This window comes from Euleptes europaea, chromosome 7 (genome assembly GCF_029931775.1).
Source record: "Euleptes europaea isolate rEulEur1 chromosome 7, rEulEur1.hap1, whole genome shotgun sequence".
Lineage (NCBI taxonomy): Eukaryota > Metazoa > Chordata > Lepidosauria > Squamata > Sphaerodactylidae > Euleptes > Euleptes europaea.
In genome coordinates, this window is record NC_079318.1 from 68,082,723 (window position 1) to 68,107,422 (window position 24,700).

At 44.0% G+C, this 24,700-nt stretch overlaps 1 protein-coding gene across 2 annotated transcripts in view; it reads left to right on the forward strand.

Annotated features, from left to right (window-relative positions):
- Positions 1–23,534, forward strand: part of SPTBN1 (spectrin beta, non-erythrocytic 1) — a 176,883-nt gene extending 153,349 nt beyond the window's left edge. For both annotated transcript variants that reach the window (XM_056852636.1, XM_056852637.1), the window contains exons 27-35: positions 1,119–1,257; positions 1,808–1,892; positions 3,907–4,103; positions 5,722–5,825; positions 8,387–8,450; positions 15,868–16,106; positions 17,927–18,100; positions 21,016–21,058; positions 22,995–23,534. In XM_056852636.1, coding sequence (XP_056708614.1) covers positions 1,119–1,257; positions 1,808–1,892; positions 3,907–4,103; positions 5,722–5,825; positions 8,387–8,450; positions 15,868–16,106; positions 17,927–18,100; positions 21,016–21,058; positions 22,995–23,207 — 1,258 coding nt within the window. In that variant the 3' untranslated portion in view covers positions 23,208–23,534. The remainder of the gene's footprint in view (positions 1–1,118; positions 1,258–1,807; positions 1,893–3,906; positions 4,104–5,721; positions 5,826–8,386; positions 8,451–15,867; positions 16,107–17,926; positions 18,101–21,015; positions 21,059–22,994) is intronic.
- The last annotated feature ends 1,166 nt before the right edge of the window (positions 23,535–24,700 follow it).

The window sequence follows — 24,700 nt, forward strand, 5'->3', positions numbered from 1 at the left end:
GAGCTTATGTCAGTCTATCCCATGAAAGAGTGCGTTAGAATGGAATTGCACAGAACGAACTGGGGGTTCTGTGAAGAATCTGCACAAACAGAAGTGTGCTCCATGGCACAGACTAGTGCACAGGAAATCCATTCATAAACCCTAGTCCTTAGCTTCAGTAGCCTAGCACTGTAGCAGAATTGCCCTCTTGTACTGACTGCTGAAGTTTGGGGTTAGGTGAGCAGTTGTCCTTATAGTCTTGAGTGACACAGTGAAGAGGGGAGAGATTTTTACATACCCAGCTTCTTCCCATTCAGCAGTGCCATGCCAGAGCAAGAGTAAAATTCCTCCTAAGCGAATGCTGTTCACATTCTTCTGCAAAGAGGGGAGAGCTTTACTCCAGGTGAGGTCTGTCAGCATCTGAGGTATAGTTTTTAATGAGTTGGTTAGCTTGTGCCTTGACTGTACTATGTCACACTGCCAGGTTGGGGCTCATGTTATTGGTTGCTTCTCCAAACCCAACAAAATTCTCTGCACACAAAAAAACTAGATGTCAGGGAGAAGGATTCCAACCTAGCTTTGTCTCTGGTATGCCAGTTTTCAATGTGTAGAATGGCCCCACCTACAGACCAAATCAATAGTATTCAGATTTACCATCTCAGGGAGAACAAGGTGTCAGGCAGGACTGATTTTTTAAAACAGTGCTGGCAGTTAAGAAGGTCTGACTCTTGCAATCCTTCATGCACCTAGTGTGTCTTTTAAATCTTTGCATGCAGGTGCAGCGGGCTAGAGTTCCGTGGCCTTTGTGGCCACTGCAGTCTCATGCTGACATTGTGTGCATATCAGCATTGCACGTGTAGAAGAGCAGTTTGAACAAGACAATGGGTTCATGCAAGATCAGACAAGGAAGTTTTTCGTACCACCAGTATCATACATAAGCCAGGCCTCAGTGTCTGCTAGCAGAGGAAATTTAACTGCAAGTAATACAACTGATCATTTTTTAACCATAACTTAACAGTCATCAACTAGCTTGACAAGATTCCCAAATTGTTCCTCTGTTGGACACCAATTCTGAGAAGCGTTTGTTAAAGCAGTATACCTGTAACTGTGTGTATGACTATGAATTTGGCCTGTTGTAGGGATGTTTCGTCTGTGGAACTGCTGATGAACAATCACCAGGGGATCAAAGCAGAAATAGATGCCCGAAACGACAGTTTTACGACCTGCATTGAGCTGGGCAAATCTTTGCTGGCGCGGAAACACTACGCATCAGAAGAGGTTTGGTGATTTCTGTGTCTGCATGAGAGATGCAGCTTAGAAGTACATCAGGATTGCTATGTTGTGTCAGGTCCATCTGTGTTAACTGAATCTCCTTTTTCCTTCACCAAGCTGTTTTACATTGTCCTCTAAAGATCTTGCGACATAAGCCTTGTTTTTTAAAAACATTATTCTCTTTGTTCTTGCTCCCCATTTACAAAAGGCAGTAATAAGCATGGCAGAGCCTTTTTTTAATTCTTAATATTGGCCAAATCACATTTTCACATTACTGCTGAGCCTCTGGCAACAACAGAATAAGCAAGAGGCACCCTTTGTGATTGAAAAACTAAGTCTGGTTTCTTTTAATGTTTGCTGTGGCTTTTATGGTCACTTTAAGTGCGAAGGTCTGCAGAGAAGGAAGCCTGGAGATGTAACTTTTCCAGTTACTAAAAGGTAGAAGTTGTCTCCTGGTGATGATGTCAGAGTCCAGGAGTGCAAAGAAAAGCCACTCTGATCAGTGCCAGTAAGAAGCACAGAACAAAGGCTAACCTTCCATCCTTTTGCTCTTCAGATCAAAGAAAAGCTATTACAACTGACAGAGAAGAGAAAAGAAATGATTGACAAGTGGGAAGACAGATGGGAGTGGCTGAGACTGAGTAAGAATTCTTTTTAAACTTTTTTGGTCTATTTATTATTTATCTTTATACCCTGCCTTTCTCCCTAGCCAGGATCCAAAAGTGGATTACTATCATTCTCCTCTCTTCCATTTTATCTTCTCAACAACTTTGTGTGATAGGTTAGGCTGAGCATGTGTGACTGCCCCAGTGAGCTTCCTTAGCAGAGTGGGGATTCGAACCTGGATCGCCCAGATCCTAGTCCGACAGTCTAACCACTGCCCCACGTTGCATGTTAGAGCTTATCTTTTAGATTGCTAATTTTCCTATGTAGCAAAAGGCCTTATACACATTTTTGTGATAACATGGAAGGTGTGCCATGTCCAGCCCATTCATTAAATTATTTGCACAAATGGGTATGTCTCGTGAGCCATCCCCACATGTGAATTGGATTTCAGCTATTAGTAAAGTTTATGACTATTATTTAAAAGATGAAAAAGAGGAGTGCAAAATGTATAAAACAAATTTGAACACAGAGATGAAGGAGATTCAGAGGGTAGTGTGTTGGTCTGCAGACAGCTAGATTTGAGTCCAGTAGCACCTTGGAGACCAATAAGATTTTGGGGGGTATGAGCTTTCGAGAGTCGAAGCTCTGACGGAAGGAGCTTTGACTCTCGAAAGCTCATACCTCGAAAATCTTGATGGTCTCAAGTGCTACTGGACTCAAATCCAAAGATGAAGTAGAAACATATGAACCAAAAATAGTATGAAAACAAAAATGCAGAGCAGTAACAAGCAAAATAACATGGCTTAATATCCTCAAAATTGGCTCTTTTTCTACAGAGAAATGCAAAATATGTTTGTGTGTGCATTTGCACACATGCATTCATGCTTGCAGACACATTCTGCAGTGAAAGTAAGAGACTGGTGTTTGTCAACCTTTACATATGGCTATTTTTTCCCCACCTGTCAATGTTTGTCCAAAATCATTTCACGTTTTTTTAAAGGGACATAGCAGTGATTATTCGTATGTATCAAATGGTATAATACACGTGGATATCCACCATCACTCATGAATGCTGACAAGCTCTGACAGCCCCTGAAAATGTCCCAAATGGCTAGGTAACCAATGAGACACACCAGTGGTGGTGAGATACACCAGTGATGGCAACAGTCATCAAAAGGTAGTGATGGATGTTGCAAAAAGGTCTTGATTCATCTGCGAACATTGACAGTCTTTGGACTGGTACTGTAACATACACAACAAACATTTATGTAGCCAAGGTAAAGGTAGTCCCCTGCGCAAGCGCCGGATCATTAGTGACCCATGGGGTGACGTCACATCACGTTTAACTAGGCAGACTATGTTTACGGGGTGGTTTGCCATTGCCTCCCCCAGTCTTCTACACTTAACCCCCAGCAAGCTGGGTCCTCATTTTACCGAGCTCGGAAGGATGGAAGGCTGAGTCAACCTTGAGCCGGCTACCAGAAACCGACTTCTGTCGGGATTGAACTCAGGTCATGAGCAGAGCTTTACAGTACTGCAACTTACCACTCTGCTCCACAGGGCTCTATATATGTAGCCAAGAAGAAAGATAAATATCCCATAGAAAAATTGGGCAAAAAGGCAGGGTGGAAGGTTTTCTAAATGAAGCACCCATGGTGTGATTTAGTTCATGTAGTATCAGGTGTCTGTGTGGACTTTTTCAGCACTGCTGATCCATACATGGCCTCACTCATATCAGTTGCTGCTGGGAGCTTTGTCTAGCAGGAACTAGTGCAGGCAGTATAATCAGCATAGCTGATTTCCTGTGCTTACCTGGGAATAGCCTTGTGATAAAGTTACCTGAGATTGCCCAGGATATTTCAAATGTCTAATGGTGGCCTGCCCTGGTAAACCAGTAGCTGAAGAAATCACCATCTTGGGAAAGATGCAACACTCAGAACAAAGAAGCTGGAATTTTTAAGAGAGCACCGACTACCATGAGAAATAGAAACACAATTACGTAGCATTTACTGGCCTAAGCATTGATTTCCCCCCCTTGCATTCACTTAGTTTTGGAGGTACACCAGTTTTCAAGGGATGCCAGTGTCGCCGAGGCCTGGCTGCTAGGGCAGGAGCCCTACCTGTCGAGTCGCGAGATCGGGCAAAGCGTGGATGAGGTGGAAAAGCTCATCAAGAGGCATGAAGCCTTTGAGAAGTCGGCAGCTACTTGGGACGAGAGATTTGCAGCACTTGAAAGACTTACTACGGTGAGCCACAAGGAGCCTTTTCCTTTAATTCAATGTGGTCTATTTTCATGTGTCCCATGATGCTTGGAGACAATGTGTGATGTGGTTTCTCCATTATGTGGATGACACTGAAGTACTCACAAGGTGCAGTTTCCATAGAATGTTTTATCTGTTTTCTCATGTGTGGTGAGGCAACCATTTGTGTTTTTTCTTGGATTGTGTTTCCCCCCCACACCTCCAAGTGACTTTCCTCTTATTGATTCTGTGAAATTCTAAACTGAGAGCTGGCACAGTACAGTGACAGAGATGGTGAGCTGAGAAGTCACCATTTCAAGTCTCACTTCCATGACAATCTCACTAGGTGGTCTTAAGGCAAGCCACTGTCTCACAGCCTCTCCCCCCGCAATATGGGATGTGAATAAAACTGACCAACTTAACTAAGTTGCTGCAAGGAATTCTGAAATAATGTTTCTGAAGCACATTGAACATGCAAGCTGTATTTCAGGAGTCCTCATTGTGATGCCCATGAGCACCATGGTACCCGCTGACACCTTTTCTGGTGCCCCCGAAGTGCTTTTAGAAAGTGGGTGGGGCTTTTGCCCAACAGGGCTTCTGATGGATTGTGCACATTAAAAGGCATCCTATTAAATAGCTTCTACCTGAACTATTGAAGAGGTACTATTAGAGTTATATGTAATCTCACTCTCTGACATTTTGTGATTGGCTCTGCCTCCTGTGGTAGCCATTTTGTGAATTGCTCCACCTCCTGTGGCCTCCATTTTGTGATTGTGCCCACTGCCCTGTGTAAGAATTCCAAAGGTACCCGCAGTCTCAAAAAGGTTGAGGACCCCTGCTATATTATAAACATGCTAGGAATGGTTTTTTATAACTTCATGTTAGAAGACACTTGAGGAATCTCAGGAGGAATCAATGTGGGAAATTTCTTCCTTTCCAGGATACTATAGGTTCTGCACCACCACCCCACTCCCTTTTCACCACTGGTCAACTTCCTTCTCCATTCTGTATCTTCTAAAGCATGCTGGGACCTTGGGGGATATGGGGTTAGATAGGGGGCTTTCTTTCCTTTTTTTTAATTCACAAACTGAATATTTTTCTGTATACCTATAGAGCTTCCTGACTATTCAAAAACACCTACCTTGTCTGTGGTTCACCGCATTTCACTGCCCCACTTGATCAACAATCAACCATCAAGCTTTTATTTGAGTGATAAGTATTTCTAGAGCCCCAACATCAACTGGTGCATTTTTAAATCTGAGAAGTTGCTTTACATGCGAGGATTTTTCCTACACTGTTAAAATGTTCCTGGCTTTAAAATACTTACTTCTTCCCTGCTCAGAGTGAGCCTATCTGCTTCTCCCGTAGCCCTCAGAAAGGAGCTAGGTCTGTGTGCCCCCTTTCTGGGTGACAGACATATTGGTAAACACACACACACACACATTCCATCACTTCTGGTGTTGCCTCCACCAGGTGCTCCCAACTGATCGCATGTCTTCACTACTGTCTTCTCCTTCTGCTCTTGGCTGGGTTACTGCTTTGGCCAAAAGCACTGGCCTCAGTGATGAGGGGAAGTTGGAGTGTGTATTTTAAAATGGCTTCTCTCTTTTATTAATCCTTGCAGTTGGAATTGTTAGAAGTACGTAGACAGCAAGAGGAGGAAGAGCGGAAGAGGCAGCCTCCTTCTCCAGAGCCAAGCCCCAAGACTGGAGAGGAGACGCAGCAATGGTAAGTGTGTGGGTTGTCTGGACCAGGCAACAGAAAAAGAAGGGTTTATTCCGCGAAGTGATTGAAGTGCAAACCTGGAAGCCCTTTGAAAGGGGACAAATAAATTGCCTTCTAGTTGCCTACCCCCGATCCAAAGCCCTTTGCAAACTAGTATAAGTAAAAGGGAGTTCTCCCTGCTTTGAGGAGATTACAGACTAAATATCAGCCATGGGAGAGATGGCCAAGGAGTGAAGAGAAGAAGTAGCAAGGGTAACCGGGGTGAAGTGCGGATAGATGTACCTGCGTTGTCTTTGAGTGGAAGTGTTGCGTCCCAGCCGGGGCCCCTGCACCGTCAGGCGGGACTGTCCCTTTTGCTGCTCCACCTGAATGAACCCAACCCTTTACAGATAGGGTTTCCTTGGCCTCAGACCACTCAGCGGAGGAGGACGAACCTTCCTTCCCTGAGCTGGCCAGCTTGCTCTCTCTCCCGCAGCCGAGAGCGTGATTTGCCAGCCATCATCATTGGCCTCCACCCATACTGTTTTTATACCCCGCCACCACCGGTGCTTCCCCATTCGCCTCCATCCAAGGCTTTATCTAACCCCTCCCTCTTCTCTGTCTTCCCCTGTCCTGGGAATCCCGCCTGTGGGCGTGGGCCCTGCCTCTGCACGGCGCAAGCTCTTCCGCCCGTCCCCCATCCCCTCCGCGACCTTTCCTCGGTCGCTGGGGTGGGAGCCACGTTGGCTCGCCTGCTGCCCGGGTGCCCCTGGCCTCTGTGGTCTCTCTCCCTCCTGCCAGCCGATGGGCTGGATCTCTGGCGTCCTCCTGGGGCCCCGGCTCGCCCCCCGGCCCGGGCGCCCTGCAACGCCGCCACAGACGCTGGGCCCCGCTTGCCGGGCTGGGTCCGCCCCCGCCTCTCCCCGCTCACCAGCTGACAAGCGGGGCTGTTAGCGGCTGCAGGGGCCTCCACTCCGTTCGCCAGGGTGTGTGTGAGAGGTTCGGGCCTACCTCTGCTGGTCGCCCCTCCTGGCTCCTTCCCCAGTGAGTGGGGTTTCCTTGGGGTTTTCTCCCCCCTCTCGCGGGTTGTGGCTGGGGGCGGGGTTCTCGGGCCGTCCCAGGAGCCCGGGTGGGAGGGCGACCCGGGACAAGAAGTAAAGAGTGCAATCCTGAAGGGGTAGATCCGCGGCAGCCAGGAGTGGCTGAGCCTCACCCCCTCTTCAAAGGCTTCCCAGCCACTGCGGAGCTTTAAAAAGATTTTTTTTCAAATAAGAAAAAAGGGGGAAATACCCCATTGAAGACAGCAAGGCCGCGCCACCAAAAATGGTGGTGCAGTCCCACCGTCGCTCAAGGGGGCGTTCCCAGGGTGAAAGGGCTGTGGAAGCTGCCCGGGAACACCCTCCCCCCATGCCAGCATGGGCTTTCCCTTCTGGGAAAGCCCTGCCGGCATGACTGGGCTGGTAGCAGCGCCCAGCACCACCTGGATGCTGGTGTGTTTGCCCCCGCACTGGTGTAAGTGCCACCTTAATCTGTGATTAAACTCCAAAGGAAACTCCAAAGGAGTTTCGCGCCCCCCTTCAGGAATGGGCTGCATGTCAAAGTCTTGTCAATAGAGATGCATATTGTGGGTTTGGAAAAAAAGAAAGGGACAGGACACCACCCCAGTGTTTTGGGAAAGAGTTTCAAGCATAAGAGACAGCATGAGAGACTAGAACCATTTAAGGGAACAAGAGATTTGTGAGTGGTTGAGAGTTGGTAGAATCGAAGGCAGGAAAGCCATGAACAAAAATGTGTCAAGACATAAAATAAAAGCAAGGCAGCCTGTGGAGCTCTTTGCAGGTAAGGACAAGGATTTTCTGGTGAATATTGAAGGGGCGGAAAAGCCAGTGAAGGAATCTGAGGTGGGGCGTCACATCAACTGGAGGGAAAAAATTATTTTGGCAGCAGAATTCTACATAGAAGGGAGAGGATTGCCGCAGGAGGGCACTGAACTGAGGAGAGGTGGAGTTTGGCTCCCTGCTGTCTATACAGTCTGGAGCCATACAACAGGAATGGATAATAAAAAGAACTTTGTGCCTTAGCTTGCAAGGGTCTGGTTCTCCCTGAGGAAATGTGTCTCATCTGTTGAGATCCATCTTGGTAGATAAAGAATTTTCAGGCTCAGAACTTGGGCAGGCAGTGACCTTGGTAAAAGCTAAGCAGGAAAATTGCCTTTATAGAATCCAGTGCAGTGGTTTTCAACCTGTGTTTCAGGGAACCCCCTGGGGTTTTTTCTTCAAATGAGAAGGTCAGTAATTGCAGATGAGCTTTCCTGAGAGATAACTGGCTTGCCACTACCGATTTTCCCCCTTCAGAGTGCAGCCCCATGAGAGGGTTGGCTGTTTGTGTGCTAAACAACATCCTCAGTTAATCCTCGCCAGGTATGAAGTTCTGACCAGTGTCACGTGTGAATTGAGCATGCCCCAGAGTTGAGTCTTCTGCAATGTGCAGGGGTTCTTTGCTAGATTAGCTGCCAATGAGTTGGTGTGTGAAAACTGGTCTAATGTACTGCTGTTGTGTTTTTCCCCCCTTCTCTCTCTCCACAGGGATGGCACAAAAGGAGAACAGGTCTCCCAGAATGGTTTGCCACCAGACCAGGAATCTCCCCGGGTTAGTTACCGCTCCCAAACCTACCAAAACTACAAAAACTTTAATAGCAGATGGACTTCTAGTGATCGTCCTCGGTCTGGACTCTGAAACCACACAGTCACTTGCAGGCCGCTTGCTGCTTTTCTTTTGGTTTCTCCTTGATTTGTTTGCCTGCAAAATTCCCTTTACTGTTTCTCCTCCCCGGCCATCCCCGCCTCATTCATTCAACTTTTATTTAACAGCCATCACATGCACTCACACCCAACAATCCACTTTTTAAAACAACTGTATATCGCTCGATTTTAATACTTGCTCCTTTGAATATTTTCAGTTGCACTGGGACAACGTTTGAGTGTCATGCTCTCGGTTGTGAGTTTTTCATTGCATTAATAGATTTTTGCAGCAAAAGCCGTCCCCCTTTATGTGGGTAGATTGAAAGGTAATCAGATTTCATCACCAGGAAGATGAGAAGTAGAGCCTGACAGGTATGACGCTTCAAGCTATACTAACAGGTTGAAGTGTAGCCATGCTAGTGAGCCAGCAGCATTATCAGCATGATCACAGCTTGCAGATAAAAGGGGAGTCTGGCAGAAGGGATTGGGGAGAGGGAGGGTACAATGCAGGGAGGCCGAGAAGCATCTGTATCTAGAGTTAAAAAAGCCTAGAGGTTACCAAATTGTTTAACATTCCAGGCAAAATGAACCCGCAAGCCAACAATAAAGCTAAATAGCAGGGATGCTCCAAAAATGAGCAGTCAGCTTGATCTTTGGTTTCTTGTTATCTTTGCAAGTGTGCCTCTCACTGAGTTCAGCTATTCTCATAGCATACCATAACAACTCAGTAGATTGATAGGGAGAGAACACTAATTTGTACCAGCAAGCAGATATAGGATTCAATCATCCATCCTATTGAACACATGCAGATATAGGATTCAGTCATCTGTCCTATTGAATACACACACATGAACCCATGAAGCTGCCTTCAGATCTTTGGTCTATCAAGGTCAGTATTGTCTACTCTGACTGGAAGCAGTTCTCTGGGGTTAGAAGCACATACCCCCACATGATTGAAATCAATGGGATTTGTGTCTGGATGGTCCAAGAAGATTGAGTGAGGCTAAACAGTCACAGTGAGAACATAGAATCTGCACCCGAGCAATAATTACTATAGCAAGGGCAACTGGTGTACTGCCATTTCGGAAATGATGCAAATGTAAATGAAATTAAGAGCACCAAAACTGTGCATTTAAAAATGTTTTAAATTCCCAGACAATACACACACCTATTTATATTATGGGAAACCACTCAGTTGCTGTTCTTCCATTGTGCCAAGTAAATTAAGCCAGAAGAGATCTTGAACATCTGCGTTCCTCTTCACTTTTTGTGTTGCCTCCACCACATTTGTCTGTGCATGCTGAGAAAGAAAAGAGAAATGCCTCTCCCCATGCTTTCACCTGCTCACACATCATATACATTTTCGTGCATCCTCTTCCCCACACAGTGGCCAGGGGAGGGGGAAACATCTGTGATGGTGTGTAGGAGAAAATACCACTGAGGGACACAAGGACTGGAGGACCACCTTGATGCCATCCTTCGGTTGGTTGGTTTTTTTTTTTTCCAGCAAAGGAGTGGTTTCAGTCCTTCCCTTCTCCCTCCTCAAGTGTAAGTGTAAGATGAAAACTGTGGAGGAGAGAAGAAAATAGAATTATGTATTAGTGACAAAGTTACCAAAGGGAAACAGGAGTTGCACCCAAAGAACCAGCATGGTGTAGTGGTTAAGAGCGGTGGTTTGGAGTGGTGGACTCTGATCTGGAGAACCGGGTTTGATTCCCCACTCCTCCACATGAGTGGCGAATGCTAATCTGGTGAACTGGGTTGGTTTCCCCACTCCTACACATGAAGCCAGCTAGGTGACCTTGGGCTAGTCACTGCACTCTTAGAACTCTCTCAGCCCCACCTACCTCACAGGGTGTCTGTTGTGAGGAAGAAGAAGAGTTGGTTTTTATATGCCGACTTTGGTTTTTATATGCCGACTTTGATTAAGGGAGAATCAAACCGGCTTACAATCACCTTCCCTTCCCCTCCCCACAACAGACACCCTGTGAGGTAGGTGAGGCTCAGAAAGAATGACTTGCCCAAGGTCACCCAGCTGGTTTCATGTGTAGGAAGGGGGAAACAAATCCAGTTCACCAGATTAGCCTCTGCCGCTCATGTGGAGGAGTGGAGAATCAAACCCGGTTCTCCAGATCAGACTCCACCGCTCCAAACCACTGTTTTTAACCACTACACCTCCCGCTGGGAGAGGAAGGGAAGATGATTGTAAGCCAGTTTGATTCTTCCTTAAGCAGTAGAGAAAGTCGGCATATAAAGACCAACTCTTCTTCTTGTTCAAAGAGAATGGGACAGGTAGGCATGTGTAGAAAGCTGTGGGAGAAAGAAAGATGAACTCTCTTCTGCAAAGGAGTCCATCATTGAGGGTCATTAGAGGTATAGTTCACAAGAACACTTAATGGAGCATACGTAAGCTTCCATTTTCAGGACTGCTTTATAGTGCCTGATTGAAATCTCTGATCATTGACTCTATGGCGCAATTTAAATGTAATGTTGGTAAGTGAAACAGCTTCCTCCATGTGACTTTTTTCATAGGATCAGCACCTCATTTAAAATGTGCTGCAACCTGTTCAAAATAGCTATGTAGGGGCACAGCTAGATGCAACACTGTGCCTGGGTTCACCCCAGGGACACACCTCCATTGTCTAGTGCCCAAGAAAAGTGTTCAAGAGTGCTGCATGAGCCCACTTCACAGCAGTACCACAATGGTACAGGATGAGGACAGAGTCCTGCCTTCCCCAGGTGCCATTTTTCCATCCCACAATGGCAAGGTGAGGGTGGTGTTATCAAGGCAGCATATGGGGGGGGGGGTTTACCTAATTTTCTCCTCACAACAAACCTGTGAGAGAGGTTAGGTTGAGAGGAAGTCACTTGACCAAGACCATTCAGTATGTTTTATGGTTGAACAGGGATATGATTCTTTTAAGTTACACCTTTCTAGTTTAAGCCCATTGGCCTCAATGGATTTAGAATGGTATAGCTCGTGTTAAGGATTGCACTGTTAGTTTTCACTCATCCAAACCTAACACTACAGCCACTATTGAAAAGCTGTTTTTTCTTCCCAGAGAATCCTGTGAAATTTGTGGTCTGGGATTTTCAGTATCTCAGTGAGAGAACACTCAGTTGACATTTCAACTACTTTAAGACTGATAAAAGTTTGTAATGTAGACACATCCAAAAGGAGGAGAAAACTGAAGGGAAGGTTGTATGCCCTGTCCACCATGAGTACAGGTGGCACACTGTTATCCAGTGGCTACATGTAAATGAGAACCATCAATCCACATATAAACACACACTGAAAGATGGGGTTACTAATTCACGTTAAGTAATCTTGCACTTAAATGTCCCAATATAAATTGTTTGACCCTTTAATTATCTTCTTGCTTTCACAATCAGAGGTAAAAGTATGATTATTTTCCATTTACCCAAAGAATATTGACATAAATCAGCACTGAGTGAGGTTTCTCTGGATGTATGTGCATTTTGTTTTATAGCCATGTTTCTTTCCTGAATGTATTTGCATTGTGATCATCACCTGCTCCAGGATCAGTTCTTAGCCTATACTTTACCAAAGCCACATGTAATAAATCTGGCTTCCTCTGTTATGTCTATAAGGGTGTACTAGCTATCAAAGCTCAGATTTACAAAACATACCTTAACAAAATTTATGAGATCAGAAATGAGAGCTAGCATTTATACTTACTTTGCAAACTTGTCTTTCTCCATCATCATGCATGTTTCTCTTTTTCTCTCTTGTCAGGATATCAGCAGATAGCATCTTAATGCTTTTTTTATATTTCTCCCTATCAATGTATTTACATGTTTTGGTGCTTCCTCCACAGCAAGTTGTTGGGTCTCTGCCCCTCAAAGTGCATTAACATGCAGGAATCCCAGAAGTGCCTTTTTGACATTTGAATAGTAAAGGGAGCATTCTGATCTGTTCTGTCTCAAAACCATGAATACCTAAGAGATTTTGGATTCTCTGATATTGGCTTCATAGAGCTAGCATTCAATGCAAAAATTAGAACAATGTATGAAGTCTTAGATAATGAGGCACTACAGTACTCTCCTTTATTGATCATAGCCTACATTTGTGTTCCAAATTTTTTTTTATCTCCAAATTGTTATCTTGCAAGCAATGGATAGGCTGCGATTTCTTTCCACGGGCCTCCTCAGTTCCTCATCCTATAGTGAAGAGGCTCCAGGGAATAAACTGAACGTAGGATTGATTCATGCACTTTGAAAAGCAAAGGGGTATTTCAAGTCACATTCTCCGCTGCCGTGTTGCATGTTATGGTCAGGATTTAAATACCTCAAGAATAGCCACTAAATTGACTTGCAGTTAATCTCCCAATGACGAAATGTGTATCCATAATGTGCTTGTGTTTATCTGTTGTTTGTTATTAACAATTGTCACCCATGGTGTTGTCTCTGCATGCTCAAAGCATGTTTACATTAAAGTTTATTTAGCTCTTCGTACTTTTTTTTTTTTAGCGTGTCATCATGCATTATTTGCATACATATTTGTTTTTCTTTTTTATGTTTGTTGTTGGGAAACACCTGTTAAAAACAAGCTACAGGCATATTCGCTGTTTGATAGGATGTTAGCAACAGTAAGAGCCATCTTGTGCTGTGCTGGTACAACCTCCTCCTGTAGCAGCACAGGCAACCAAACCCTGGGCTACTCAGTAGTTTCAGGCCCTGAATTTTTTGTTCTCCGGGAAGCACCAGTCCTCGTTCCATGGCTGTGTGCCTGGCTTACATGGGGTATGACTGCCTGAGTGCTCCTCCAGTGGAGGAGGGCATGAGAGCCCAGCTCAAAACATCTGTGTATTGGGCCCAGAGTTTGCATCCACAATACATTCTCCATGCAAAAGACTCATACATCCAGTTTACAGAATGCAAACAAAGAAATTTAGGGGGAAATCATCCCACAGGTCTCCCTAAACATTTTCCAGCCTGATGCGATCTGTGACATCTGGCCACCCAATCTTTCACTGCAGATCTTCAAGAAAGGAGATTCAGCAAGCTCTCACTGTTTCCTGGAACCTTTCGTTTGCAATGCTTAACTGCTCTTAAATTGGTTTTGGAAATGTTTCCCTGGTTCTTGACCTAAGCCGACATTCCCATAGTGTCCTTTCATATCCCACTCCCACCCATCCAGTTCAGAAAAAGCGCTGCCACTTATCAGAATTTCTGATCAGCTGAACATTTGGGTTGTCTTCTGAGTTATTAAGAAATTTCATGAGCAGGCTGGGAGGTAAACACCAGCAGGAGAGCCTGGTAAGGGTTCCAGAACTGACAGCCCTCTCAGAAATTGCACATTGGCTGATTATAAAATTGAATGGATTTTAGGGGGGGAAATACAGAGAGACATTTTGTTCCAGTGCAGGATAGAAACTAAAGTGTGTGTGGGTGGGAGGGGCGACACAACCTAACTGAGCTTCAGAATTTGGATTTAAGCTGATTTTCAATGCATTCCTAAAGAGAGTTACTCCAGTCTAAGCCCATTCTGGAGTAACTCTCCTTAGGAATGCACTGTTAGCCTCTAAGTCAAGTGCAGGTATATTGAACTTTAGATTACTCACATATTTAGACCAGGCATCCTATGGATAAACTCCTCAAGTTCTGGAATAAATTATGCAAAGTAGTGTGACTTGTATACATGATAATTGGCCTATATTCTGATTGAAAACACAGACTTTTTGAATTGGCTTCTGTTATTCATTGGTATGGGCAAGGAATGAGGGAGGCTGGTGGAATTCTGCATGTCTAGAGGTTGGCAAATGTACTAATAAGCTACAGGAAGGGAGATATTCAGGATGGTCAGACACAAATAATACTTGCAAAAACAAAAGACAAATTTGCAGCTTCCTAAATAATAATTGTGCTGCTTTTCAGTTGGTCAGAGCAGTGGAAATGTCTTTTAATGTCCGTGCCCTTTACAAGTCCCTGCTTGTTCTCCATGTAAAAACGGCACAATATGTTTGTAATCTCCTACTAAAGCACTAAGCAGCGCTGGGCTTTAGTAACTCGCTAATCATAACCTCACTCTCCAGTTGTGTAACCCTTCAAGGGGTGCTACCAGTGGCTTTTCCTTGGCACAGAGTTAAAAGCCAAAATCCGCTGATAAATGTATTGATCCCGACTGGGAGTAAGCTGGCGTTGCGAAAGATTAAAGCTTTCAGGATTCCGATTTTAAATGATTTGGGGGTGAAATGGCTGCTGAAGACGTCAAGAATGTGACCGGTCAGAGCTGCCCCCTCTAGGCATCTCAGTTACAGTACAACGGGCAACGCGACCGACAAAGCGAGTGATGGCCAAAGGCTTGGTTCTGTCTTTGTTTGGGGGTAAATAGACGTGTGATGTTGAGTGGTTGTAGTGTTTTCCCAGTTCCTTTAACACACAATCTGATCCGCCCAATTCCAAAGTTCATTAGAGACTTTGAAAGAAATTGACAGTTTGACCTTTGCCCTATTGCATTCTAATCTACCTCTCCCCTTTAACTTTGCCTGCCTTTGAAGATCCAAGTTCTTAACTAGGGTGATGGGCAGGATGGAAAAGCATGTTGCCCTCTTTCTTCCTAACACCTGCATGTTGTCTTCTGATTATGTTGTTATGCTGGGGATGGGATAGGCAGTAAGGAAGAAATAGCATTTGCAGAATCTGATCTGGAGTTTTGGGGCCAATCATGGTTTTACTTTTCACTGGATTAATACATTGTTAAAGTTATTGCTTAGATTCGACAGCGGTAATTTTAATAAATGTATGGAAGAGGGCTGATGTGAGTAAATGCCTTTTTTTCTTTCTGCACTAAAAAAAGTGAGATTCTTACTGTTGCAATATATGAGCAATAAAATATGCTCACAATTAAAGAATATGGCCACAGTCTGGGGACGTCTACATGCAAAGTTTTTCATTGCCAGTTACAGAGTGGCAAAGTCCCATACTCATGGGGCACTGGAATTCTCCATCGCGATTAATGGAGAAATCCTTGTTGCATGTATGGATTGTGTTTGCTGGGTCATGGCTTATTATGGATTTGTCTAGCAGAGCCAAGTATGGTAAAACTCTCACAGGTGGTTTTATCTCCTCTCCTGCTCCAGTTTCTTCACCTCTATAAATTGGGTACTAATTTACTGATACTTTCTAATTCCTTTGGCCCTCCCCCCCACCCAGTGGGGTATTAGAGTAGTTTTACCTGGCTACCTTGCTCTGCACACAGTGTGCAAGATTTGCAAATGCACATTAAGATTTTCTTTTATCTAAAAAATAGCTTTTCAATCCCTCATTACTGAACGTAGGCTGTTTTTTCTCCTCTTTCTTAGATGGGAGAAACCAGGGAAGCCAATGAAATGGTCAACGGCGCTACAGATCAGCGGACAAGTTCCAAAGAGACGAGTCCACTTCCTTCCCCAACCGCAGATCGCAAGGCCAAGGCGGGACTCCAGGCTCAAACTGCCGCCACACTCCCAGCCAAAACGCAAGAGATCCCTTCTGCTCAGATGGAGGGCTTCTTGCATCGCAAACATGAATGGGAGTCACACAGCAAGAAAGCATCGAACAGGTAATGTAGTTTGCATGGAAATGGGGCAGTCAGTTCATAAATAAAAGTTTTGAGCCTGTTGAATCTCATTAGAAATATACTACGGTGAATCCCCTGTCCTGTCCAACCCTGGACACAGTGCATTGTGAGATGGGCAACAGGAATTGGGCATATATCCCTCACTAGCTGGCTTGTGTATGGTACTTGTAATAGCTTTATGCCCTTGGGGTTGTTGCTTCAAATCTTCATGTCCTCCTTTGCCTTCACAAAGCCCAAAGCTCAGCCCCAGTTATCTTCAGTTAGAAGGATCTCAAGCAGAAAGAGTGGGATGGGCCACTGCCTGTCAGCGTAGGATGGCTTGCAGAATCTTAACACCAGCCACTGAGAAGGCATAGGAACACCTCCCGGGACATCAGTGTCAGGATTTGCACTGATAGGATACCGGCAGGAAGCTGAGCCGGCGTCCGAGGGGCACGCTGCTGCTGCAGTCCAGCGGGGCCGATGCAAGTGGCAAAACGCCAGCGTTTGTGTCAGTTTGCATGGTACCAGTGGCACGGACCCCGGCATTGGGATGTGGGTGCCTCCTAAGCCTATTTGGACCCCAGGCTTAGGAATGCACTGTCTGTCTGGGGAACTTGCAGGGGAGGGGCTCATTTTTCCCATATCCCCTTCCCCACGCTATTTTTTCTTTCCTTCCTCCTGCCAAACCCTGTATCACCTTTCTCTTCTTTCACTCCTTCCCACTACCAACCAACCTACCTTTTATCTGCCCCCTTATCTTCAGCTATATTTATTATTTCATTCATATCTCACCTTTCTCCACAATGGGGACCCAAGGCAGCTTACATCATTCTCCTGTCCTTCATTTTATCCTCACAATAACCCTGTGAGGTAAGTTAAGCTGAAAATGTGTAACTGCCCAAGCTCACCCAGTGAACTTCCCTGACAGAGTGGTGATTTGAAACTAGGTCTCCCAGATCCTAGTCTCAAATTCTAACCACTATACTACACTGCTTTTAGTGGGGTGGCTGCTGTTGAATAGTAGCAAGCAGCTGGCCTGAGTGAGTTATATGGTAGCAAGTCGCCCCATGGTTGCTGGAGGGGCTGGCCCTGTTGAGTCCTCCCTCAAAGGCCAATACAGCCATAGAAAGGGCCCTGCTCCCCCTTTTTTTACTGACAAAAAACAAAGCTTGGCCAATACTATATGGTTGCCTAGCAACAGCATTCATTTCTTAAAGCTATAGGCCCTGCTTTTATTATTGAAAAAGTTAATCCCCCCATTTACTTTTTTTTAATTTTTAATTTTTTTTTAGATTTCTGATTTTTCTGGAAACCTGGAACATTTTTCAGGTTTGTAGAAAGATCTGTCTTGTCTGTTCATGACCTGGGTTGCCAACCTCAAGGTAGTAGCTAGAGATCTCCTGCTGTTACAACTGATCTCCAGCCGATAGAGATCAGTTCACCTGGAGAAAATGGCCGCTTTGGCAATTGGATTCTATGGCAATTGGACTCCCTCTCCTCCCCAAACCCCGCCCTCCTTAGGCTCTGCCCTAGAAATCTACAGGTATTTCCCAACCCAGAGCTGGCAACCCTAGTTCACGACTTCACTTTCAGCATTTCAGTATCCACAGAGTTTGATATGTTGATTATTGTTGTTGTTGTTACAACAGAGCTTCTCTGGGCAGATGTGGAACCCATCATTCCTAAATATAAACCTGTTTCCCTTCTCCCAGCCAGCTGCTTTTAGTTGCTTGTTTAAAACTACAGATATAACAAAAGCTGAAGATATGTTTAGCTTATTCATGACTGATCTTACTCTCATCCTGTTGTTTGTGTCAAAGATCCTGGCATAATGTGTATTGCGTTATTAACAACCAAGAGATGGGCTTTTACAAAGATGCAAAAGCTGCTTCCTCAGGCATCCCCTACCACAGCGAGATTCCTGTGAGTCTGAAAGAAGCCACCTGTGAAATTGCAGTTGAATACAAGAAGAAAAAGCATGTGTTCAAGCTAAGGTAAGGCCTTGGCATATCTTTGGGGGAGGAGGTTGTATGGAAATGGCCTCCTTTCCTGATAGAGATGGTACAGATTCCCCCTATATCATTGCTTGTCAACCTTGTCCACATCAATTTTGTCTATCAAGAAACCTCAGTGCCTTTATGATGGAATAAACTGTGTGTTGCAGGGGACAGAGAATCAAGAACCAGCCCACTGAATTCATGGTCTGGGGCACTGTTGAGCCTCACTGTTTCCAGTTTTCTGTTAACAGGAACTCACCTGTAATTCTCTGTACCCCTGTCTTTCTGAGGAGTGTTACAGCATCACAAGTTCAGGACCCCAAGGAACCATAAGAGGGGATAAATCATTGAGACATTTCCCACGAACCCATACTATTCGCTCCTAGGGGATTGAACAGGCCAGTTTTCCCATCCCCCTTTGTTTTCCTTTTATTTTTATTTTAACTGATCCTCAACTGCTGGTAACATTCCATGCATCTTAGAGCATGGTCATTCTTCAATGGGAAGGAAAAGTCTTTTTTAAAATGTTTACTTAGGAATGTATGTCCATACCTAGGGAGTACCCCAAGTTTTCAAAAACCACTACCTTCTCTGAGTGGCCCCGTTTTGCTCTCTTTCTGATAGGTGCTCAATGTAACAGTACCCCCTCTCCAGACTTAGAAACTAGGGACTTAAATTTCACACCCTACAGACTTCTTTTTTTCTTTTCATAATTTTATAATTTGTAATCATATTTATAATTTTAAAAATTGAGGCTTTTTGGAACCACTTGGTCTTCTAATCCTCAGTGAGGGCAATGCCTGGCCTCAGGGTGCCACACAGCATTCACTTGAGTAGGCATTCACCTGTTCGTTATAGGCTTCAAGGAGCCACACAGTATGCTTGGTGCAAACAACCAAGAGACAGGTTTATTTCAGTTGTTACGTGTGGTTTGGTTGTTTCTTTGTTTTCCTTTTCTTCAAGCCTCTCAGTATTACAGTGACAGACTTACTGGAGAGCTGGGGCCTGAGAAACAAAACAGGTTTCTTGTTTGACTGACTCAGACTTATAACATGGAACAGAAAGACATTTAACTGATTTTTGCAAGAACAAGTACCCCAAAACTACCTGTCTTCAAAATACATAAAGTCCCAAAAGAAATCCCTGCCTAATCAACAGACTGTCTCCCACCAAAATTCAATAACCCCCAATTCTATCAGTTGGCCAGCAGTTAAACCGACAAATCCGCCCCCCCCCCTTCTTAACATTCCAGTCGACCAACTGAAAGTGATTGGCTGAGGAGGCTCTTGGAAGGCAGAACCTGAAACCATCTGTCACACTGGGCCACTGAAGTTGGTCTTAGAGGAATAAGACACCTCCAACAGTCCCTTTTTTGCCCAGGAGTTTATTATGTGCATTCAACCTTTCACACTCACTTTCAGTTCTTCCTCCCTGCCCCTTTATCTTCAAGTGGCAATGCAATCAGATCATTTTTCAAAGGTCCATAAGAAGTGTTTCAAAGGTTAAAAATGAATCCTCCAATTACCTTGCAAAAAGTGGTTCAGCGTTACATTAGCTGTAGATGGGACTATGCAAAGCAAAGTAACAAAGTCTAAGTAGCTTATTGGACACAGAGAAAGGAATTGAGGGATTATTTATCTTCTTAAAATAGTAGAGAGATTGAGAGAGCCCAGCCCACTGATAGGAGAAAATTAATGCTTTGGAGAGATCTGTCTATCCCTCAGTGAAGCCAAAGCCTCCAGCAATGTGATTCACTGGTGATTTTCCACATTTTTCCACATTTTTGTATTCTTTTTTATTATCTCTATGCATTATTAATAGCAGTCAAATGTGGCCTTGCACTGAGAAAATGTGCATCCTTCCCACATCCAGATGACTCAGAGGGAGACAAAATAATCTCAGCAGACCTTCCTAGTTTATAGTGTGGGACCCAGATATATCTGTAACAGATTAAGTGAAGCAGCATTTTGAGGAGAGGGAGATGATGAGGGGAGATCCCTCTGTTTACATAAAGGTAAGTACTGGCTTCAGGAGATCCTGATTTGTATCACTGACATAATGAGAGGAGGGGTTTAACCCTTTTCCCCCAAGCCATTTTTGTAAACTCATCCGCTACCATCCATCTGGGGAAAATACACCTTTCCAGGACAGAACTTGGGGGGGGGGGAGGTTGAGAGTGTGAAATGTTAAACCCCCTCCCCCTGTAGTTCTGGGACCCCCTCAGTTAAAATGAAAGCAGAGAATTTCAGGAAGCCAAATTCTATGCTTAGAACCTCATTCTGGTGGTGGTGGGGGGGTTCTGTGCTGATGCAAAATGTGATATACCAGAAGTCATGTTTACAAGGCAGGTCTTCTTTGCATAATTGATTGGCGGGAATATGTCGATGTGCTGATAATCCAGAAGCGGCTTTTCATACTATGGTTTTCTTAGGGATACATGAGCATGGAAAACCATCCCCAGCCTATAATGTTATAGATGGGAGTGACTTGCAGAACTTTCTTAGATTTAGATTGCAGCATAAGAAGCATGCAGTAAGTCTTCCCTGAGCAAAACTCTGAAGAGGTGGCATAAAAATGTCCTGAATAAATAACTACATCCCTGGACGTCTGTCTCTGCCTCAGAATCCCAAGGCTGTGTCGGACCATGGCTCTCCGTAATGCTGTGGCAGGAGAGCTGGCTAGCCCAGACCTCAAATTAGCATATGTTTGCACTATTGGGATGACAGTCAGAATGTATATGATACCTCTAAAATGAGGAACGGGGTGGTATAGGTGGCACTTACACAAACACTGAGTCTGGACGAGGCTCAGTGACCCGAAAAGACCAAAGATTGTAGTCACTGTTGCGCCTACTGGAGTGTTAGGAACAGCCATGTTGTAATCTGCTACGAACTTCTTGTTCTGAATTACAGGCTAACCGATGGTAATGAGTACCTCTTCCAGGCCAAAGATGATGTAAGTGTCTGCCTCTGTTTCTGTTGTTCGCTTTTTTTTAAACAGTGTCAGTGCTACTAGTGTCCCATTGTCGCTGTGGTATTCTTTGTATTCTGTATTAAGGAACACATTATTTTCATAGAATCATAGAGTTGGATGGGACCACCAGGGTCCAGCCCCCTGCACAATGCAAGAAATTCACAACTACTCCCCCCCCACACACACACACACAGTGACCCCTACTAGATGGCCAAGATGCCCTTCCTCTCATCATCATCCTAATGTCATAGAATCAGCATTGCTGACAGATGGCCATCTAGCCTCGGCTTAAAAACCTCCAGGGAAGGAGAGCTTACCACCTCCCGAAGAAGCCTGTTCCACTGAGGAACCGCTCTAACTGTTAGAAAATTCTTCCTAATGTCTAGATGGAAACTCTTTTGATTTAATTTCAACCCACTGGTTCTGGTCCGACCTTCTGGGGCAACAGAAAACAACTCAGCACCAACCTTTCTGGTGAGCAAAAGGCTCCAGTCACAGTGCCTGTGTTACAACACCATTATGCTCAGGGGGCAGGAACTGGAAGGCTGTTGGCTTATCTTATCCCATGTGCTACATACTTTCGGCCTGCAAAAATTCTTAGCTTATGGCAGCGGGAAGCATATGCCAGCTTCAACACCAGTGAACATCATGACATCGTGATACTATTTTAAGCTGAGTTTGCAGGCTCTTCAGGACAAAGAGCCAGTGTGGTGTAGAGGCTAGAGTGTTGGACTGGGATCTAGGAGACCAGAGGCTGAATCTCCACTGTACCACTGAAGCTAGCAGGGTGACTTTGGGGCAGTCACATAGTCTCAGCCTAAGCTACCTCACAAGGCTGGTGTGATGATAAAATGGAAGAGAGCACAACGATGAAAGCCAGTTTCATCCTATTAGGGAGAAAGGTCGGGTATACATGAAATAAATACATGTCCCAGGCATGTCTGTGGCGTTTCTCAGAATAGCTATACATTTTTTTTGAGGCTGAAGAAAAGTTGCCCACCCTGATTGAGGAGGTTCCCCATGTTCTCCCCTTTGGGCGCACAAGAACATAGGGAGAAAAGGAAAGATCCTTTCACCAGGTCTCCAGCTGCAAGCAATGTCTCCTGACTGCAGACCTCAGGGACCACTCAGAAGAGCCCTTCATTTAAACAATCTTGCCATTTTTGTTTTCTTCAGCTCGTCAGCTCTTTTTCGTTAGCTCTTTTCTACAAATTTTCTATCTGAAAATCTATTTATAAATATTGTTTTTATAAATATTAAATTGTTAAGGAATTTTGATCTAGATTGAATTAACCAGGATGCTAAAAGACTACACTCTGCACTTTATTGGGACTTTTCTAGCCCTTTATTTCCTATCCAGCAACAATATTTTAACTTTCCTACAGTCCCAGTCTATCATCAGCTTTTCTTTTTAGCCCGGGTAAATGCATTACCTTTGTCAGAAACAGTTGTGCTGGAGTCCCTCTAGCTTGGAAGAACAGACACCGAATCATTAACTCATTTTTTCTTCAGTTGTGGTTTATATTCCACTCAAAGGGCTTGCTTTATAACACCTCTTGTTGCTAAGTTTCCTATCTGCTGATATGATTGTCACTTTTTTTTTCTCTTGACTGATAGCAATAAGAGAGTTACACTCTCTGTAGTTAAATTTATTCTTTCTGCTCTTAAAATTAGGCGCTTGTATGTATTATCTAAACACGGTAATTGAACATTCATTCATTCATTTAAATATTTAATAATTTGGGATTTGTTTTTGGTTTGCCCAAGTGCTTTGGCACATAGGCATTTGAATTTCTGAACAGGAATTTTTAAAATATATATGTATAAAACATCAATTTTTTAAAAAAATGCAGGGAAGCTGATGGAGCCCTAGAGTGTTCTCTCCCTGTGTATATATTAACATGAATGCTTCTTGCAGGAGGATATGAACACATGGATCCAGGCCATCACCTCTGCAATCTCGGACAAAATCGATGTGTCCGCAAGCACACAGAGCACCCCAGCTACGAGCCGTGCCCAGACCCTGCCAGCCAGCGTTACAATAACCAGCGAATCCAGTCCCGGCAAGCGGGAGAAAGACAAAGAGAAAGACAAAGAGAAGAGATTCAGCCTTTTTGGGAAAAAGAAGTGAACTCCCACCTCTCCAACACGCTGCACTTCTCCGACCGTTCCAGTGGAAATCCAGCATGCAAGCTCAGAACCAATACATTACTCTCCGTGCCTAATGTTCCTCAACGTGATTTAATTTTTTTTATTTATAGAGCATTTAAAAAAAAAAACACAAAAAAGATCCTAAAGTTACAAATGTCTGAGGTGCATTGGGCAGCTTCTGTGTAAGAGAGAACCAGTTTTCTTTTTTTTTCTTTTCTCTCTTTTTTTTTTTTTAAAAAACGAAGTTAATGTAGATTAGATCTTACTATTTAAACTGTTCCTCAATTTTGTGAGGCTGTCTTGGAAATCAACCCCCTCCCCCCATACCTTAATGTCATTGATATGCAAGGCAGCAGTGCTTACAAAGTTAACACGCCCATCGGAGACAAATGTACACTTTTTTCCACTTCATCTAAAGTGGTTGCACTGAGTCTTGACGAGTTGATTCTCCCCACTGCGAATCTAACCTTTAATGAAATGGGTGGCGTATTCTCTTTTGCCGTAACAGAGTGCAGCCCCGCATTAACTTGCAGACCAAAATCATTTGTATCCAGGCATCTGTTTATTATTAACACGATCGTGACGCTTTTTTCCTGCATCTGGCAACGACAGTTAAGAATGTTGGTATGGACAACGAAAGACTTAGCATACTGATAACGGTTTTAAATAATCTGTAATTTCAGCTCTCTCTCTCTCTCTTTTTTGCTGAAATACATTATATTGTATGTTTCAGATAATTCTAGTAAAAAGTATAATAAGACTAGATGTATAATAAAAAAAAACCTTTAGAATCATTGATTAAGTGTAAAAGTGGAACTGAAGCATTTACTGGAAAAAAAGTAATGTTACTCCAATGGTTACTTGCTTGTCTGCTGCTACACTGTTATAATTTTGCTACATTACCTTTGCTCTTTGATACATAGTGTGCATTTCTCTGTCACTGTAACTATTGTAATGAACAATTTTCATCTTACTGCACAATCAAAAAACAAAATTTACATTTAATAGGAATGAATTTTCAGTGACTGGGCCTGTAGTCAGGATAGTACTGGAACTGGCTTTCGGTTGTATGGAACTGTACCTTTAGACTTTTACCCTATCTGTTAAATATATGCTATGTCATTAAATGCTTTTAAAACTAACCCTGATTCCTTCTTCCCTCCCCACCCAATATCAACCCTTCTCATTAAATATGTCAATTACTGATTTTGAAAGAAAACAAAAAAACTTATTTTATACAGTTTTTCTCTTCTCCTTGACATATCCTTGATGTGGCATGGAAATAACCAAAGAAGTCTGTGCAGGGTTCCTAGTCTCAAACCATCTGAGCAATCACATCTTTTAAATAATTTTCTCCCTTTCACACAACACCTTCCTTGGCCCTATAGAGGCCTAAAAATGGTTTTTCAAATTGGAAATTCATACTGTATTACTGTAAATGACTGTTGCGTTTGTCTGTATTCCAAAACACCT